This window comes from Dipodomys ordii, unplaced genomic scaffold, assembly GCF_000151885.1.
Source record: "Dipodomys ordii isolate 6190 unplaced genomic scaffold, Dord_2.0 Scaffold220, whole genome shotgun sequence".
NCBI classification, from domain to species: Eukaryota; Metazoa; Chordata; class Mammalia; order Rodentia; family Heteromyidae; genus Dipodomys; species Dipodomys ordii.
In genome coordinates this window covers 2,013,035-2,031,923 of record NW_012267436.1, presented here as the reverse complement: position 1 = coordinate 2,031,923, position 18,889 = coordinate 2,013,035, and the positions used below count along the sequence as shown (strand labels likewise).

General features: G+C 45.4%; 2 protein-coding genes and 2 pseudogenes across 4 annotated transcripts; 3 read left to right on the top strand and 1 right to left on the bottom strand.

Annotated features, from left to right (window-relative positions):
- Positions 1–108: 108 nt before the first annotated feature.
- LOC106000502 lies at positions 109–595 on the bottom strand (annotated as a pseudogene). The gene has a single exon (XR_001175794.1). The product of XR_001175794.1 is annotated as a 60S ribosomal protein L39 pseudogene (transcript).
- A 3,397-nt stretch (positions 596–3,992) lies between these two features.
- On the top strand, positions 3,993–4,555 carry LOC106000492 (probable N-acetyltransferase CML6). Its single transcript, XM_013035767.1, has 2 exons — positions 3,993–4,094; positions 4,163–4,555. Exons 1-2 carry the CDS (start codon positions 3,993–3,995, stop codon positions 4,553–4,555), a joined length of 495 nt encoding a protein of 164 aa, XP_012891221.1.
- Positions 4,556–4,725: 170 nt separating this feature from the next.
- Positions 4,726–10,778, top strand: LOC106000491 (annotated as a pseudogene).
- Positions 10,779–13,732: 2,954 nt separating this feature from the next.
- LOC106000497 (probable N-acetyltransferase CML1) lies at positions 13,733–15,652 on the top strand. 2 transcript variants are annotated; one of them, XM_013035773.1, is made up of 2 exons: positions 13,733–13,817; positions 14,829–15,652. In XM_013035773.1, the coding sequence occupies exon 2, from the start codon at positions 14,905–14,907 to the stop codon at positions 15,586–15,588; it is 684 nt and encodes a 227-aa protein (XP_012891227.1). In that variant the 5' UTR covers positions 13,733–13,817; positions 14,829–14,904; the 3' UTR covers positions 15,589–15,652. The 2 variants fall into 2 exon arrangements, with proteins under 2 accessions (XP_012891227.1, XP_012891228.1); XM_013035774.1 differs by lacking the exon at positions 13,733–13,817 and adding an exon at positions 14,005–14,115.
- Positions 15,653–18,889: the final 3,237 nt, after the last annotated feature.

Sequence of the window (18,889 nt, the reverse complement as noted above, 5' to 3'; positions counted from 1 at the left end):
TTTTTTCTTTTTGCTTATGTGGTGCTGAGGAATCGAACCCAGGGCCTCAGGCATGCAAGGCAAGTGCTCTACCACTGAGCCACCTTCCCAGCCCAACTCTTCTTTTTTTCAAATGTGATGTTTATTACATGTTTATTACTGTGCCCATTATTAAAATAACCAAAGAAAAATCAATTTTAAAAATGCCCAACTGTCAGTCCAGGCAGTATTGACGTTTCAGCTTGGCTGGTTCATGGTAGAGCATAAATGTGTGGGCATCTGAAGCAATTCCTTACAGACCCAGCTTGGTTCTCCTCCAGTGTCTTCTCTTGGAGTTGTACCTGATTTTGTTACCAGTTTTTATCCGAATCCACGGAGGAATGGGGCGATTTTGCTTTTGCTTCTTGACCAGAAACCGCTTGATTCTGAAAGTCTTGTGAGAAGACATGGTGAGAAGCTCAGGAAGGCACATAACCAGGATGGTGAACAAACGCTGAAGAGCTGAAGACTCTTAAGAAAAGCCAGAGATGACATATCTTCCAACACTCAAAAAAGAAAAAAACACACCGAGAATTCAAGTTTTCATTGTAATTTTTCCTTAACCTTACTCTGCTTCTACGGGTAGTCCCAATACTCCACTATCAGGACAACAGGACCTCCAGCACTAACACAAAGACTGTGAATGGGTATTTTCCCTTCATCTGAAGGAATGGGGGGAAATGGGCTGGCTTCGGCTTTTGTGAAGAATTGCCTAATTCATAGAACAATCCTAACTCTGAGGTTTATAATTAGCTAACACATCTGGAGGTGCTTCACTGTTCCTTTGCCAACTTCCCTTAGCCAGGCCTCACAGTCACCACTCACTGTCACACCACAAGGTCTGAACCATAAAAACTTTTGCCTCCAGGACATACCACACTCCTTCAGCTCCCAGGCAGCTCCCAGGGCCTCTGGGACCCTACCATTGTTTAGTAATTGCGACTAAACTAGAACCATGAACGCTGCTAAAGAAGACATATGAGATAGTCAGGTTTGAAAGTTCTGAACATTCTAGAAAAAGAGACACTTTGATTTAGAGAGTGATTTTGGACATTTATTTCAGCCAAACTAAGAACCTTATCACGTGTGTCGTATATTTTGCCAGAACTAGTCTTGCTCATAGCTCCCTGAAACCATCAACTATGACCTTCAGGACTGTGCATGTAGCTGAGTGTTTAGTATACCTGAGGTCATAGGTTTTTCTCCCTAACAATAGGGAGAAAAAGATTTAACAAAGTAGCTGAAAAAGTCAAGAAAAGATTTCCTTTTCTCAGTGTCCAGGTTTCCATCTATGACCATGGAGTTCATTGTTTCTGCACCTGTGGTGAGGCAGCAAGCACATTACATCAGAAGAGTGTGATGGAGCAAAGCTGCTCACCTCATGGTGGCCAGGAAGCAGAGGAGGGGGACTCACAAACAAGATTTATCCCTTATGGTTACACCCTAGTGATTGAGTGTCTCCAGTTAGGAACCACTTCCTAACATTTCCACCACTTCTCAGTAGCCTACCTGCTGAGAAACAAGCCTTCAAACAAGATTCAATGGGGGAACATTCTGGATCCAAACTGTAATAGTGCTCCCCACCTCCACTCAGCACGTGTTTTCATCTCTAGTTCATGAAGTATTTACCTCCAGCCTGAAGGCAAGGAAGCCAGGTTAGCCAGCATTCTCCTAAATGTGTTGTTTGTGTCAGGTAGGTCCTGAAGAGCTCCAATCCTAGAACTGAATGACAATGTTTCATTAGAGGTTGCTAGATGCTTCCACCTTGGGTGTTCTGAGGTTCTGAGCTGGACTAATACTCATCAAAGTACTGTGAATGTGCTTAATGACACTGAATTGCAATTAAGAACAGTTTTCCTTAATCCAGGTTCATGTAGACATTGTAAGAATCACATCACTTTTATATTATTATATGTTATTATTATAATCACTTGAGTGCTATCCTCTCTTGTCTTGCCTTAGCCTGGAAGCTCCCCCTACTGCCTTCAGGACTAAGATATCCTCTAGTCCAGGACCAATCATCCTACCTGGGCATCCTTATTGCCCTCTCTTTCAGTCTTTATGTTTGAACGCTCTGGAACCTGGTTACAGCTGTGAGGACATCCATCTGGCTCCCACACACTCAAAGCTCTTGAGTTGCTCTTTCAGTGTGAGACTGCATGTCAGCCACAACATTGTTCACCCCCTGTACTATTCCAGCCCTTTGTCACATGATGAAATGTTCAGTATGAACTACACACTGTAGGAAAATACTTGCTTCCACTGTCAGCCACTTCAAGCCAAGAGATGGAGAAGATAGAGCTTTAACTTCTCTACAAAGTTGGGCATGAAAACAGAGGCTGAGCTACTTTGGGAACAGGAGCATCTTGTTCACAAAATAGAGTCCATGAAGAAAGGACTGGCCTTCTGTGGTACATGACCTGTCCTAGTGAAGTGCATCCTTGGCTAACACACATGATGAGTGTGAGCACTTGTCACATCAGTAGTACTTCTAGAGGGTGCTACTGTCCTGAACCTGTCAGCTGATGTCAGCTCTGCTTGGGGAAGGAAAAAAATCACCTGAAGTTTAGAAGGCACATTGATACCACTACTGAGTTGAGAAGGGAGTGACAGTATAGGGGAACTACCCAGATATATTTGTCTAGGCTCAGGAGCAGCTCTGGCAGAGGAGGACTGTGAAGCTGAGCCAGGGGATTTGGACTCTTGCCTAGGATGAACAAGTCCAGGATGAGTGACATAGTCCTCAGGCTCCTTACAGGGTTGTACAAAGGACCAGGGTGAATGTCAAAGAAGGAAGAATGTACTGGCAGGAGAGATGCTACAGCCTGATTGAACAAGAAGAGAAATGCTGACCTCTCATAAGGATAAGGACTGTGAGCTGTCCTAGCCTGCACTACTATGCCAAAATTCCAAGGGGACACAAGGTGAATGGACTTTGGATCCCTGTGTTATCACTTTCCAGGTCTTGACTCCAGAGGAGTCAGCCAATGAGGGGCCAATCTAGCTGTTTCCCACAGGTTTGGTAGAATGTAGACAGTCTTCTGGGTGCCACTCCTAGGTGAGGATGTTCTAGAGACTGGGCCTTACTGTGCATGTCAGAGAACACAGGTGCCAAGTAAGGGTGTTAGTAGGCCTGGAGACCACCATGGCCTATAGGTGGGGTTGGTTTGGTGCTTGGCCTTTTAGCTTAACGGAAGCCTCAATTTTCTTTTTTTTAAATACATTTTTTATTGGAAAAATACTGTACAGAGGAGTTAGTTACATGAGTGATTGAGCATTGAGCCCATTGAGCATTGATGCCTCCTCCTTCATTTTTCCCCTACCATCCCTTCCTTCTCCAGCTCCCCAATTACTCTCCCCCACCCTCCCCCATCCCTTACCCCCATCCCCCACCTCCAAAGTTGTAAAGTTCATTTTCAACATAGTGTCTTGTATATCCCATCAACTTTCTTATCAGAGAGGAGGAGGCTTTTCTGTAATCTTTTGTTGGGAAGATAGCATAGTGAATGAGTTGGGGATAGGAAATTGTCCCGCTACAGGATGCCATCTCAAGTACAGAGAACCTGTATCAGGGCCAGGACAGTGGAGGGGAAAGTAAGGTATACATCAGTGCTCTAAGAAAGTTACTACATTAAATCCTCACAAAGGCCTATAAAGGAGGTACCATTTCCTCTATTCTGTGTGAGGACTCACAGACTCAAAGAGATTACATTGTGTATCCAACACCACACAGCAAGAAGAGGATAGAAGCAGGATTCCAATCAACTATTTTTGACCACACATCAACTCACATTGGTAGCTGTGAGACTTCTTCTAGGGTGACAGTAGAAAGATACACACTTGAGCAGGCTGTTCATGCTTCCTGGAGGCTGGGAGCTATAGGGGAAGCTTACATGGCTTCCTCTTTCTTCTGTAGAGTTGCAAAGAAAGTGTGAAGACAGGTGTAGCCCTTGGCTCTTGGACAGACATACCCCATGGTTCCTTATCACATCTGCAAGTACAAGGAGAGCGACCGGAAACAAGTGCTGGACTTATTCTCTGGGGGCATGGAGGAGCACATCCCACCACCTTCCACTGTGTCCTCATGCTGCCCGGAACCCTCCTGCTCTTATTTGGGCTGCCTGTCACTTTACTCCTGGCCTAGGAATCATGGCTCCTGCCCATCAGATGCACCTTCATCCTGCTCCTTTTCCTGTGGTTCATTGCTGGATACCCCTGGAGGCAGTATGTGGTTATGAGTTCACACATAGACTTTGCTGACATCACTAAATCCTACCTGAGCTCCCAAGACTCCTGTTTCTGCTTGGCTGAGTGTGGGGGCCAGGTAATGGAAATAATGAGTGCAGTGACCATCAAGAATCCTCAGCTGGGAAGGAAGCAGTTGAAGCTCTCTTGTATGTCTGTGGCCTTGGAGCACCAAGGAAAGGGAATAGCTAAAGCTCTGATCAAGACTATCTTCCAGTTTGCCCAGGACCAGGGCTGCAGTGAAGTTGTCCTTGATAACACACTGTTGCTATATAAGTCCCTGGTTCTCTAACAGAAAATGGGTTTTCAGAAGACTAGAGTGTCATTTCTGAACATAACAGCAAGGCTAGTATTTCTCCCTACAATTCATCTAATGTATTGTCTTCCTGCTATAGTTGGGCTATAATCTTACTTATGTGTCAGGCTAAGAGTGACTCTACTGCAGTAACAAGCAAATTCTACATGGCCATAAAACAAATTATTAAAGCCCACATTTTATACTTCATGTTCCCATCTGCTTACTGGTAAAGTAATACTATGGTAATGTTACATAAGAAAAAATAGAAACAAGAAATCATGTATAAATAAACAGTTTCTCCTATTCAAGTCCATGCCACTCACTTTGCCTTTGGACTTGATATCCACCCAAACACCCGCCACAGGCTCTTCCCTGTTCTCCATGCCTGCTTCCTCGTGCTTCCCTGAAAACTCAACCATCCACACACCCATTCCTCCGCTGCTCCTCACACAGCACTGTTGAAACCAAGTGTTTATTGAATATGGACATCATATGTAACATGACCATGAAATAGTTCCTTAGAGGCTGACAAGTACAGGCTACACTGTAGCTTATCTCCTGCTTTAGAGCTACCAGTTCTCCTTTCTTAGCAAAGTCAGTGTTTCCAGAAGTTCCCAGTCAGCCATGAAGTGGGACCACGTGATCACTAGACTCTGAAGATTTTCTTTAAGAAAGGGAAATTGTTTGATTCACCAGAACACATGTGGACAAGCCCTGCTTGGGTTCTGATGACAGGAACAGAGACCAAGGAAGGGCCATGTTGGACACATATGATAGATGATGGGGAGGGTAAACACCCAGTAATGCCAGAAACACCTCCACTTCCTCCCTGGTGAAGGCTCCTCAGGGGGCCAAGTCTCTGCTCCTGGACATTCAGATCCAACAGAGCAGCTTGGGCTCTTTTGCATAAGCCCTAAACACAGCCAGTTGCTCTGGTTCAGTCAGTTTTGCTAGGAGCTTTGGATTGTGGGACTCCTTTGGCCTGAACCATTCTTTATCCATATCTTTGTCAGTTCACCAACAGCAGCTTCCAAGTGAAGAGTGAGGATAACTAGGCTGGAAAGATAATTTAACAGAGGCGAGGAGGCCTTTCGTTCTGCTTATATTATGACTGCCAATTTAGTCTTTCACTCTCGAAGTTTGGTTCTAATCTAGTTTTGTGCTCCCATTGGGTTTAACAGACCTCTCATTTACCAGAAGTCAGCATAATGTACTCCAGGACAATCTGTCCTTCCTGATAGGTTGGCTCTGGGCCACTTTTAGATGAAACCAAGGGAATGGAATGCCACTTCTCATCCCCAGGTACCTGTCAGCTGGTGGGGAACAGAGATGCTACAGCCAAAGGGCATCCTACATCCAGTGAGGACCCAGAGGGAAAGAGCTGCACCTGCACACAGAACAGCAGAGAAGCCACGAGACCCAAACCACCTTCAGGTCACCTTGTGTGTGACTGAGGCCACTGTATGTGGAAAGTCATAGTCATACCAAGCACAAGGCGAAACAGGGCAGGGACAGTGCTCAAGCCTCTGTCCCTCAGCTTGGATTGGATTTCCACCTGGTTAATGTTGCATAGACTCCAATTATTGCACCCCACTGTACCTAGAACCCTACCTCCCTGCCTGCCCTTCCCAATTCACCCTCTCCTTCATGTTCAATATTCAAGGTCAACATTGTTACTTCAACTTCTAATGTTCAAGTGCCAGGGACACTATTAAAGTGTATCTAAGACAATGTAATCATGTACATTAAATATATTCAATGTTAGCTCTAAACTGCGATTAGAAGTTAATATCCCACACATCAACAGTATCCGCCAGGGCCCTCTGTTCCAGCTCCCACTCTCAGCTTCCAGTTTGCCATGAGGAAGCTGCAGGCACTTCTTACTACAGGAGGTCCTGGTCTTTCCATTGCCTCCACCCAGTGACCTCAGGATGCTCTCACCACAGTCCACGCTGTCTCTGCCCCCTTCTCTGTACTCATGCCCATTGGAATCAATTAATGCCTCTATTACTGCTCACTATGCATATCCAAAGAGCTCAGATTTCAGTGTGCTGACTGTCTCAGGTCACAGGTGAACCTACAAAGTACACAGCTAAGGCAGAAAGCTCATTTGTCAGCACCAGTAAAGGTACCTCCTTTAAACAACAAGCAAATTGAATGCATATAAGCATCGAGAACTTTGTAAGTTTCAAGGCCTGAGTAGGCAACCAAGACCTTTGGAAAAATTATCCTCCAAATGTTTATTCCTGATCCACTCTCAGCCAAGTGTCATGAGTCCTTTTCTAGGAGTCGATATAGACTAGGTATTAGTTCCTAGTAAACCTTATAACCAGGAGTTTCTGTGCACTGTGCCACTGTGCAACCTAAACACCTATGCTTGGGTATCTTATTTTTTCAGCAACATTCCACATGTCTCTTGGATTATCTCCTCTGTAGTATATTCATGCTCCATGGTAACACACACACACACACACACACACACACACACACACACACACACACACACACACACACACACACCATACACCATGACTCAGTCATGCAGCTTCACAGTTAAACTTATACTTATGGCCATCAATGCTACCTAACCAGGATGCTGATCCTGCAGGGCCTGGCCCTATGTGTCTTACTCATTCTTTCCCTCCCTGCCTAGGTCAGCTGGTTTATCCAAAGTGATGGCCACCATCCTCCAAAAACTATGCTTCAGCCTTCCTGAATGTCTTCTCTTTCCACTGCCTAAGACCTTCCTTCACAGCCCTAGAGAGGACTGTCTTCTAGATTTCCTGGACCAGGGTTGCAGTGAAGTTGTCCTTGAGACTGGCACATTGCAGTCAGGTGCTCTGGTCCTCTACCAGAGAATTGGCTTTCAAAGAGCGGGTGGCCATAGAAGCAGACTTTTGACAGAAAAAAATCCTCGATCACAGGTCTACCTATGTTTGCCAAGTTGCTTTACACAAAAGAAACAGGGACTTCTATCCTCATGATGAGATGGATTTGCTCACATTAATGCTCATGTATCCCAGAACCTGAGAGGTGGGAGCCACCTCCCTGATGATTCCAGCTCCAAGAAGGTCCTCAGGTCCTAGAGAAGGTGCATAACTGACTAGCGATGTATATATATTTATTGTTTTTGTAAAGGTTATGTACAGAGGAGTTACAGTTACATAATGTCACCCCTTCCCTTGCTCTCTCCCAGTAACTTTTCCTTTTTATTCCTTTTCTTTTCACTCCTTAACTCTCTTTACTTCCTTCCTTCCTACCTTCCTGCCTTCTTTCTCTTCTTCCTTCCTTCCTTTCTTTCTGTTGTGGGACTGAACACAAGGACTCAAGAAAGCCAAGCTGGATCTTCACAACTGAGCAACAGGCCATTACCCTTTTTTGTTGGTCATGGGATTGAACTCTGGGCCTGGGTGCTATTTTTAAGCTCTTCAGCTTAAGGCTACTATTCTACCACTTGAGCCACAGCACCACTTCCAGTTTTCTGGTGGTTAACTGGAGATAAGAGGCTTACGGACTTTTCTGCCTGGGCTGGCTTTGAACCATGATTCTCAGATCTCAGCCTCCTGAGTAACTAGGATTACAAGTGTGAGCCACAGGTGCTTGGCTTCCATTACCCTTTTCTCTAACAGCGAAAAGTTAATCTCTAACTTTTCATCTTTGTTTGCCTTCACATTGCTTCTGAGAGCTATGGCCTGAGGCTCCTGGGTCAGGCTACAATACTTTGAGCTGATACACAAATTCTATAGAGGAAAAAATTACCTTCTGAATTACTTAGCCATCACCAAATAAAAAATCAAATAGCTTACTATTTTGTATGAATGTCCTGCATGTTGCTTTCTAGGAAATCCTTACTGAAAAGCAATGTGACAAAGGGAAGACAGCTCCTGGTACTAGGTTGTTCCTGTGCTCCATTCCCTAACCCAGGCCTCCTGGGTTATATGCACAAAGCCTGACTTGAATCATAAAAGCATTTCTATCCAGGATACATGCATATTCACCCCCTTTTCAAACTTTGGAGTGATTGCAGAAAATGTCCTTGTAGACCTTTGGACAAATCATACACTCTTTTTGTCAATGATTAATTGTTCTTTTAATAATAAACCTCAAACTTGAGAAGCAATAGCAAAAATATACCCAACTAATAAAATCCAGAAAACAAGAATAACTTTGCATTTGTTTTTAATGTTCATAACAAAAGCACCAAGAGTTCAGTTAAAGGCAGACAAGAAGCAGAATTATGTTTTTGAAGCAGCTATAATAATTAATCCTCTTAACTTTATTTGGATCATTAAGGACCAGATCTCCAGGATTTCCTACAGATTCCATAACAAGCAAGAATTTCACTTGACACTATTAAATGATGCAATAAAAACTAACAAAAATGTACCCACTGGTATGTTACATTAACTTACAATTAAACTGTACTTGCTCCTCTCCTCCTTTTTTTTGTGCTAGTCCTTGGGCTTGAACTCAGGGCCTGAACTCCTTGAGCTTTTATGCTCAAGGCAAGCACTCTACTACTTGAGCCATAGCTCCATTTCCTGTTTTTATGGTGGTTAATTGGAGATATGATTCTCATGGACTTCCTGCCTGGGCTGTCTTTGAACCTCAATCTTCAGATTTCAGTTTCCTGAGTAGCTAGGATTACATGTATGTGCTACAGGAGCCTGGCTTGGACTTGCTTTTATTTTTTATTGTTACTATAATAGTGATGCACAGAGGGGTTACAGTTATATAAGTCAACTAAAGAGTGCATTTCTTTTTAGACAATATCACCCTTTCCCTCACTCTCAGTTTTTTCCTCCCACATCTTACTCTTGAGTAATAACCTAGAACCACAGAGTCTTTAAACATAAAGATATTTCACAAATGAGTTACTTGGCTAGTTTGGACATATTTGAAGACCTGGTATAAAAAAGTATCCCACAAATTTGTCTCAGTTAACATTTGAATCCAAACTAGGCTGACCCATAGCTCCCTGAACCCATCAACCATAACTTCCAGCAATCAGCAGACCTGGCTCAGCCCACTGAACTGCTTAAGTTCAAGACCTTTGTAAACCATCTGCTCTGCCTGGCACTTCCCCAACTTGTAACTAAATCCCTCTTACCCCAAGCAAAACTTGCACCTGTCCAGCCCATGTCATTCTCTCCTCTAGCTGGAAATGTTTATCCCTTCTCCTGTGCAGGGAAGCCTGCCTAGCTATGATTTGTCTGGACATTATTTTATACCTTGTCTTAGACATTAGGAAAGTCCAAACCTAGAACTGAGTCCTGGAATTTCTCTTGTATTTTGACTGAAGCTCACACCCAGGACGCTAAGGTTCAGATCTGAACTAAAAAGAATAAAAAGAAAGAAAGGAAAGGAAAGGATAAAAGTACTCTTTCCCATCTTGCAAAATGGTGGGTGAGGTCTGAGAAGCCACACATTAAGGAGAAGAAACTAGAAGCCACAAGGGCTAGTGCCCATGGCAAGCTGCAGAACTCTGAAGGCTAAAAAGCCCAAAGGCTGAGGCCCCGCTGCAGCTGAAACCCGGTCTGGGTCTGAGGAATGTTAGATACTCTTGATCTGCCATGTATGCCAGAAAAGCCAAGGATCAGAGGAAGTAGTTGGCTGCTAAATCCAAGGTTGAGAAGGAAAAGAAGGGTCTTTGTGTCACAAACCCAGTTGGTGGTGACAAGAATGGTGGTAACCTGGGTGGCTAAGCTTCATAAAATGCCTAGATAGCATCTCACTGAAGATGTGGCCAGGCGGCTGCTGAGCCATGGCAGAAATCTTTCAGTCAGCATCACTCCAGGGAACACCCTCATCATCCTCACTGAGCGCCACAGAAGCAGGAGAGTAGTTTTCTTGAAGTAGCTTGGCAGTGGCTTACTACTTGTGACTGGACCTCTGTCCAGCAAGCATGTTCCTCTGTATAGAAATGTGTTATGGCCACCTCCACAAAAATCGATATCAGCAAGGTGAAAATCTCCAAATGCCTCACTGATAATGACTTCAAGAAGCAGCAGCAGCTGTGGAAACCTAGAAACCAGGAGGGTGAGATCTTTCGCACAGAAAAACAGAAATACAGGTTACAGCGAAGCACAAGGTTGAGCAGAAAGCTATGGACTGACAAAGTCTACCCCAAATCCAAGCTATTCTTCAGCTCCAAGGCTATATGCCATCTCTTTTTGCTCTAACAAATGGAATTTATCCTCACAAAAGAGTGTTTTAAACTTACCATTTGTACATTTAAAAAAATCCAGTTCTCATGGCACAGTATTGGAATGTCCTTACTGCTGTTCAGTTGTGCACCTAAGATTCTCCATATTCTTACCTACTAGCCAAAAGAAGATGGACTCTGGGTTTGTTTCTCCCACAGCACAAGCTGTGTGCCATAGTTACAGCTCTGCTCAGGGTGGTGACAGGCAAAAGCAAGGACAGCAAGCAGGGGACCTCCAGCCCCAACCACACCGAGTCCATATGAAGACTCGGTACTGCATGTGTGGATGGTGGTAGGAGTGACAGCTCAACGGTGCCCACCAGCTTTATACTCTGTCAGAGCAGCCATGACCTCTGAGCAAGTTGGGGTAACTTCACTGGAGTCAAGGTCCAATCTGGCTCATATTAACTCAGAGAATATATCTTCTTCTTGCACTAGGAAAGTGACTCATTTGTTTTAGATATCAATGAGAAATTTATTCAGCTGTCAGAGGTCCAAAACTAGAGTGTGTTCTCTCATCTCCTCTAACATTGTTCCCCATTGCCCATCAAAGCAATCCTAGTCTTCCTCCTACCTGTCCCATAATAAGCTCCCATAAAGAGCTTATTATGGGACAGGTAGGAGGAAGTGGGCAGGTGGGAAGTGGGCACTCAGAATATTCACTCTGAGATCTTAGTGTCTTTGTAAATCCATGAGTTCAGAGGTATGTAAACACTTGCTGCTGCCCACCAGCACCCCTGCTCCACTAAGGACAAATTCCCCCATGGTGAACAGTGGTCATAGGCAAATCAGTCCCCCAGATCCTGGGAGCATTGTGTTCCTTCTATCTGTGAGAGTAGCAGTCACCAACATCTTCCAGTGTCCGCCTCCTGTATTTGGGTTGCTGCCCTATTTGGCCTCACAAAGGAACTCTTGTACCGTTGGGTTGTCTGGACGTGTGGGCATGCAATAGACCTCCACATCTGCTTGAGATCCAGTTTCCTGGGATCACATCAATCCTCAATTTCCTGTATAGTGCTGGCATCCCGGAGACAGGATCTCTGTTCAGATTGCCCTGAGATTGCTGGATCCTGATGTGAATTGTAGTTGCAACAGCTAGGAATGGGAGATACTTTGAGATTGACCAGTTAAATTTACTGACACTGGGAATTCCTCAGCTTTAGTGGGTAGGGGACAAGGAAGCCACAACTTCAATGAGGGCAGAAGAGCATCTGATATCCAATGACGTCAGTGTCAAAAGAAAGGTAACAGCAAGCACCGAATACCACTAAGTACTTTGTCAAACCCATCTTCAGCAGGCTACCTTTGTTCATGGACATGTCAGCTTGAGGAGCAATTCCATTCACTAATTCCTCAAGCCAGTTTGTAGGTGGCCTACTGATACTTACTACATCAAAGCCCTAATTCCCTGGTTCAGCCTCCTACCATAGTGGTTCTTGGTTGGACATCTCTAAGCACTGACCATGACCTCAGTCATACCTTGTGTGTTGTGCTAAGAGAGCATGATAGAACGTAAGAACTCACTTGCTATATGCTGAATAAAGAAATGCGTCAGGAAAATAAATCCCAGGCTCCTGTGGAAAGGGCCTCAAAAGTATAGATGTATATTAGTGCCTGAGAAGAACTAGAGTTTCAGTGTAAAGCAAGGTTTTAGAGAAGATACAGTCACCAAGAGCATATGGGAGGAAGAGGACAGTGCACCAGCTTCTTGCCTGCTTATTTGGACTTGGTTTCTGCCTGGTTAATGTTGCCCAGACTCCCATTAGGGTGCTCACTTGACCTGGAGTTTTCACCTCCCCATCTCCCATTCCCATGTTTACTTCTGCTTACCATTCAAGTGTCAGGGGCAATATTAAAATGTTCTGAGGACACACTATTCATATGAAATGGTAAACATCTGTCTTGAGTACTTAGAGGGTGTGGAGGATCACAAGGCTCAGCTGTCTTCACCCAGGTTTAACCTGTGGTTGCAGCATCCAGTTTGCCCGAGGAGGCTGCAGGCAGCACCCCCAGCCACATCCTGACCTTTCTAAATTGGTCCTGCCCCCTAAATGCTTTGCCATATTCTTGGCCATCATCTCTGACCCCTGCCAAAACTCCATCCTCATTTGAGGCATTCTCAACCCAAATGCAATTCTTGGAGATCCAGGTCTCACAGTGATGATTGTCATGCTTTGGTCCAAGTCACTATCATGACACTTGAGCCTTTGCTAATCTGATGACTATCGTGAACCAAAGTACTCTGCCTTCAACCATTGAACAATACCTTTATGCGAAGTAGAAACCAGTGCCTTTTCTTCCAGCGAGGCTTGGCAAATTCTGGCTTCCCCTGTCATGCACTTCAGGAGCCATTAGAGGAGAAGGCCAGGGCTTTAAATGCTCCACCAGGGTAGGAAACAGGCCAGGAGGCTAAGCTGCAGTGGGAAAGAAATCATCCCTTCCAGAAAGGAGAGGCCATGGAGAAGTGATTGCCTTTCAATGGTGCTTGGCTTGACTTAGGAGGCCCACCCTAAGCTAACACATCCAGAGCTCACAGCAACTTCCCATTGTCCTGGCCTGTCAGCTGGACGTTAGCTCTGCTGGGGACTGGAAGGACACCAACAACACAGCAGGTATATTGACACCAGTGCAGAAAGGGGGTTGGCAGAGAGGAGGAGTGGAGGATGGTGTGGCAAATACTAGGATCTGTTTGTTTGAGACCAGATTCACCTAGAGCACAAGAAGCCCAGCTGTGTGCTCAGGGAACTAATTGGAGGCCAAATGCATCCAGTGAGAGACACTGCAACCTAAAAGGAACAAGAAGAGGGCTGGCAGGCCTCCCATGACTGTGCAAGCACTTTGGCAGGGGTTCTGCAGGAATCATGTGGTGAACGGATTTGGATTTTTACTCTCACTTCTCAGTTCTTTATGTGCAGTTTTGTGATTACATAAGAGAAAGCTATTCAGGCACCAACCCGGATCTGCTCCCTAGAGATCAGATAGGACCCACACAGTCTCTTCTAGATGCCACTTGGAGGCTGAGGCCGTGCTGGATGCTGTCGACTCTAGAAGGTGAGAGATGATCAGAGGAGTAAGGTCCCCTGGGACTGCCCAGGACCTTCAGGGACTCAGAAGTGGAGTATGTTGTGTTTGGTTCCTTGCCATGTTTGCAGACAAGCCCTGTATACACAAGTTGGAAAAGAGCTTTGCAGAAACTTATGCTTAGAAACACAAGATTCTGGACTCTGGAGAGGAAACAAAAGCTGGTTACATGAGAAAGTCCCGTGACAAGGAGTCATGGCAATGTACTGTTGGGTCTTCGTCTGTCCCACGAAAGACAGACAAAAAGACAGAGGGCGTCCGAGGAAAGGTAAGTGCGGAACTTGCCCATTCCCCAGCCTCCCTCAGCCCGGGAGACAATCAGACACAGCGGGGAGCCAAATCCAGCAGGTAGAAAACTCCTTTATTAACAGAGGGCAGCCCTTTTTAAAGCCAAAAAGGGCGGGTGGCATGGCAAGGGAGGAAAAGGAACCAATCACTGTCAAGGTCACACCCTATCATGCACCGAAGCCTTCACGGGCTAGTTAGGCACTGATGGGAAGGCAAATTGGGCTCTGCCCACTCTACTCTCTCCGAGCGCCATCTTTGCTGCCCATGTGCTCTACAGTAAATTGGGCTCTACCCACTCAGCTCTCTCTCAGCACCATCTTTGCTACCCATGTGCTCTGCGATGTACCTTGAAGTTTCCCCTCATGAGACAAGAGGGAGAGAGGGGAAGGGAAGATAGGTATGTGTATGAATTTCATGCAAGAGCCTCAAAAACATCCTAAAGTGAGGAATGTTTTACCCTGTGAACACACAGGCTTAGAGAGGTGACTTCGCCTGCCAAATACTTCCCAGCTAGAAAGGGGAAGGACTTAGGGTTTCACCCAGCTGTTTCTGATCTCACACCTTCTCCCAGTGGTGAGGTCATGTTTCTTCCTGAGTGACAGCAGAAAGAAATGGCCTTGAGCAGGCTCTCTATGGTTCCTGGGGCCTGAGAAGCAAGGAGCGCACTCACCTGGTATTCTCTGTCTCCTACAGGGCTGTAGGGAAGGTGTTCAGATAGATCCAGTCCTGGCTGGTGAACCCTGAGATTTCAACTTATAGACGTCTCCTCATGGCTCCATATCACATCCGCAAGTACCAAGAGCAGGACCACAAAAGGGTGCTGGAGTTGTTTATCAGCGGCATGGAAGGAAACAGCCCTGCCACCTTCCGTCTCATGCTGGCGTGGCCTCAAAGCCTGCTGCTCTTAGTTGGGCTGCCTCTTGCCATGCTCTTGTTCTCTGGCTCATGGCTTCTGGCCATTGTCTGCTGCTTCACCCTGCTCCTGCTCCTCTGGCTCTATGCCAGATATCCCTGGAAAACACATGTGGCTAAATGTTTGCACACAGACATGGCTGATATCACCAAACACTACCTGAGCACACCTGGCTCCTGCTTCTGGGTGGCTGAGTGTGGGGGGCAGGTGGTGGGCATGGTGGCTACCCAGCCTGTCAGGGATCCCCCCTTGGGGAAGAAGCAGTTGGAGCTGTTTCGACTCACCGTAGCTTTGGAGCACCGAGGAGAAGGAATAGCAAAAGCCCTGGTCAGGACTCTTCTCCAGTTTGCCCGGGACCAGGCCTACAATGAAGTTGTCCTTGTGACCAGTGTAGTGCAGCAAGGTGCTCAGGCCTTATACCAGCATATGGGCTTTCGAAAGACACATGAAGGCTTTTGGGACCTGACCCCGTGGCCAATGGCTCTTGGTACAATCCATTTAACATACCATATCTCTTCTCCTCAGGAAGAGCAGCTGTAATACTTAATCACATACATATTCATACATATATATCCAGTTTATCCTGCCATGGTAACACTCAGTTCCTGACATTTCTGTAGTTTAAATCATTAAAGATCATTTTTTGTGCATATCTGATTCTAGTCTGTTTGGTGGTGAGACATGGATTCTGCAGTTTTGTTTTCTCCTCTTTTGAAGTGCTGTGTTTTGTTTCTAAAATGCCCCAGGAAAGTGTTAGACATATATATCACTAGTGAGGCTGTGGAACAGTCGTATTTCTCCGTAGGCCTGGCTAGGCAGCTCTTCCGGTCTTAGGAGAGCTCTGTAGGTGTCCTAGGTGGCCTGTCAAAGTGCCAGGGCTAGCCTACTTCATCTTGTCTCAGCAGCTCAGCCCAAGCAAGGCTCGAGGTCGATCCAAACCAGTCAAAACAGAAGCAGAAAGGAGGGGGAAAATTCCAGGCCTCCTCATAAGTCACATGTGCAAAACATCTGAGACTTTGATCTACTTCCTTGGCAGTGGAGCTGCACAATCAGAGGGCCAAGGGTTGGGGCATAGTCCTGTAAGGAGAATTGGGGCAGTGACATGCTCCATTTGCTCCATAGCCAGGTATGTACAAAAGTGGAGAACAGTGGCCACCAAGGCTGGTGGGGAGGACTTCATGGTCTGACCTGGACATGGTGACCCCTCACTGCCACTACTTCTATGCCTTCCTCTGTGCTCAACCATCTGCCCACTGGATCTCTCGCTAGTATTTCTATCAGGTGTCTGTTGCCGCTTGAGTTCTGTTCCTCCCCTTATACTCATTGGCAGATGCCTAGGCACATCCACACTGTTCCCAAAGGTGCAGGCCATGCAGCCTCTGTCCTAATGTGCAGCGTCTGGTTCTCCTCCCCTAGCAGGCCCAGTGCTTCCAGGTACAGGTCCCAGGGGGTGACATGAAAGTGGACCATAGTGATTTAAATGTTTTTTTTAATTCAATATCAGGGAGTTGCTTTCATTCCCGTAAGACTTGTGCAGGCAGGCCCTGAAGGTGCCCAGATGACTGAGAGGCAGAGGAAGTACCAGGATGGAAGGGATTGTGAAGGGCTGTGGGAATCCTGTGAACCTGGAAATGCCAGGAGAAGCCCCATCCCCCTCCCTGGTAGAGGCTGCTTCAGGGACCAGGTCCACTCCTCCTAAACACTCAGACCCCAAGTTGCCACTCACCTTGGGCTCTAATCTCTGCATTCATTCCTCAACTAGCCAACTTTTTTGCTTCATTCAATGCTGCCAGATGCCCTGTGTGCTCTTTCTTGGCCTGATTTGTTTTTCTTTTGTATTTTTTTACCTTATTGTTATATTAAAGATAATGTACAGTAGGATTACAGTTACATGAGTCATGTAATGACTACATTTCCTTTAGTACAGTGTTTTCCATTCGCTCACTCTCTCCCAGTCCCTCCTTCCCATCTCCATAGTTCATGAGTATCCAGTGAACTCCCTTGCTGCAATTTTGCACCCTTTCCTTCAAACTCTGTACCCTTCCCTCACCCTCCTAAAGATAATGCACCACATATTAAGAAAAGAAGACAGCATCACCAAAATATAAAAAATAAAAAAGAGAGCTCTCCTGTTCCTATACCTTGGAATTCATTTTGATATACACACATATAATTTTTTATAAAGAGGCATGTAGGCATTGCACCACCTTTGTGTTTCTCTCCTCTGGGTATCCTCTTTTTTTGGTCTCATAGTGTGTGAGTATCTAGAATCCTGCATAATTTATCATATCCCAGTGTATTTTAGGTCTAATTTCCTCATTTCAGAGAAATCATGCACTGTGTGTCTCTCTGAGCTTGGCCTACCTCACTTAACACGATTTGGTGTTGTTTTATCCATTTCTCTGTAAATGGCATCATTTTATTCTTTCTAGTGGCTGTGTAAAACTCCACTGCGTACCACATTTTTTGGATTCCTTCATCTATTGTAGGGCATCTGAGCTGTTTCCATATCTTTCTTGTTGTGAATAGTGTGGCAACAAACATGAATGTACAGATGTCTTTATCATTAACTGGCTTTTGCTGTTCAGGGTAGATGCCTAGGAGTGATATGGCTGAGTTGTAGGAAAGATCTTTGTTTGGTTTTATCGAGAAAACTCCAGACTGCTATTCAGAGTGGTTGTACCAATTTACATTCCCACCAACAGGAACTAGGGTTCCTTTTTCCCTGGATCATTCTTATACCTCCTTTCTACCCATATCTTTGGGGTTCTACAAGAGCAATTTTTAGGTGATGGGATGATGACTGCTTTGGAAATAGTGAGCAGGGAAGAGGACCTTCATCTTGTTTGTGTTCTGGTTTCCATTGAGATTCACTCTTCACTCTTCCAAGTGCAGTCCTTATACCAGCTACCACATTACCCAGATGCCCTTTGAAAACAAAGGGATATATGAAGTTTCCTTTGTCCTAAAGACTGAGACCACCATGTGAATGTTCGCCCTACACAGCTTCCACAGGCAACATGGCAGCCAGCCTCCAGGAGGAAGAAGGGACAGGAGGGTCCCTTGTTCTTTGAGGCTCTCAGGACTTATCGCCACTGTAACAGCCAAGGAGTGAGGGTTCCCGCTCTCACTAATTCATCCCTGCTTATCTTTCTGGTCCAAATCTGTACTTGCAGTAGGGTAACACAGCTTTTCCTGAAGGACTCTGTATAGAGCCCATTTTGTCAAGTACGTGTGTGTGTGTGTGTGTGTGTACGTTAGAGTGAGCATTATGGTTCATGGAATGAGGCTAACATGAGAGGAGATACCGTGGGATGACTGACTGGGAAACTCACATGATAAAAAAAAAAGAAATTGCACTATGAGATCTGAGACAAATAATGAAAACCTATAGGAGGTCATCAAAGAGCCTGGAGGTGGCCAGCTTCTGCTCATAGTGCTAAAACGCTACATCTTTCCTTATTAAGTCACTATCCACAGAACTGTTTCTTCTCTTGCCCAGTTCTCCTGATGGCCCAGAAGAATGAGCCTTTCAGGGGAAAGGAAACAATTCAGAGGTCTAAATAGTAAAGTTAAAGAAGCAGGAGGAGGGGTAGAAGAAGAAGAGGAAGAACAAAGAAGAATTATTTAACTCCTCTGTACATGATCTTTATAATAACAAGAAAAGAAAAAGAATTATGAAAGTGTAAATCAGGGGCTGGGAAGGTGGCTCAGTGGTAGAGTGCTTGCCTTGCATGCATGAGACCCTGGGTTCAATTCCTCAGCACCACATAAGCAAAAAGAAAAAAAGCCGGAAGTGGCACTGTAGCTCAAGTGGTAGAGCACTAGCCTTGAGCTGAAG

Excerpts from the sequence above, each read along its gene's own strand:
- LOC106000492 (XM_013035767.1), top strand. The coding sequence starts at position 3,993 with ATGGTTCCTTATCACATCTGCAAGTACAAGGAGAGCGACCGGAAACAA. Across the intron at positions 4,095-4,162 it reads ACATCCCACCACCTTCCACT|GAATCATGGCTCCTGCCCAT; the intron begins GTGTCCTCATGC and ends CTCCTGGCCTAG.
- LOC106000497 (XM_013035773.1), top strand. The coding sequence starts at position 14,905 with ATGGCTCCATATCACATCCGCAAGTACCAAGAGCAGGACCACAAAAGG.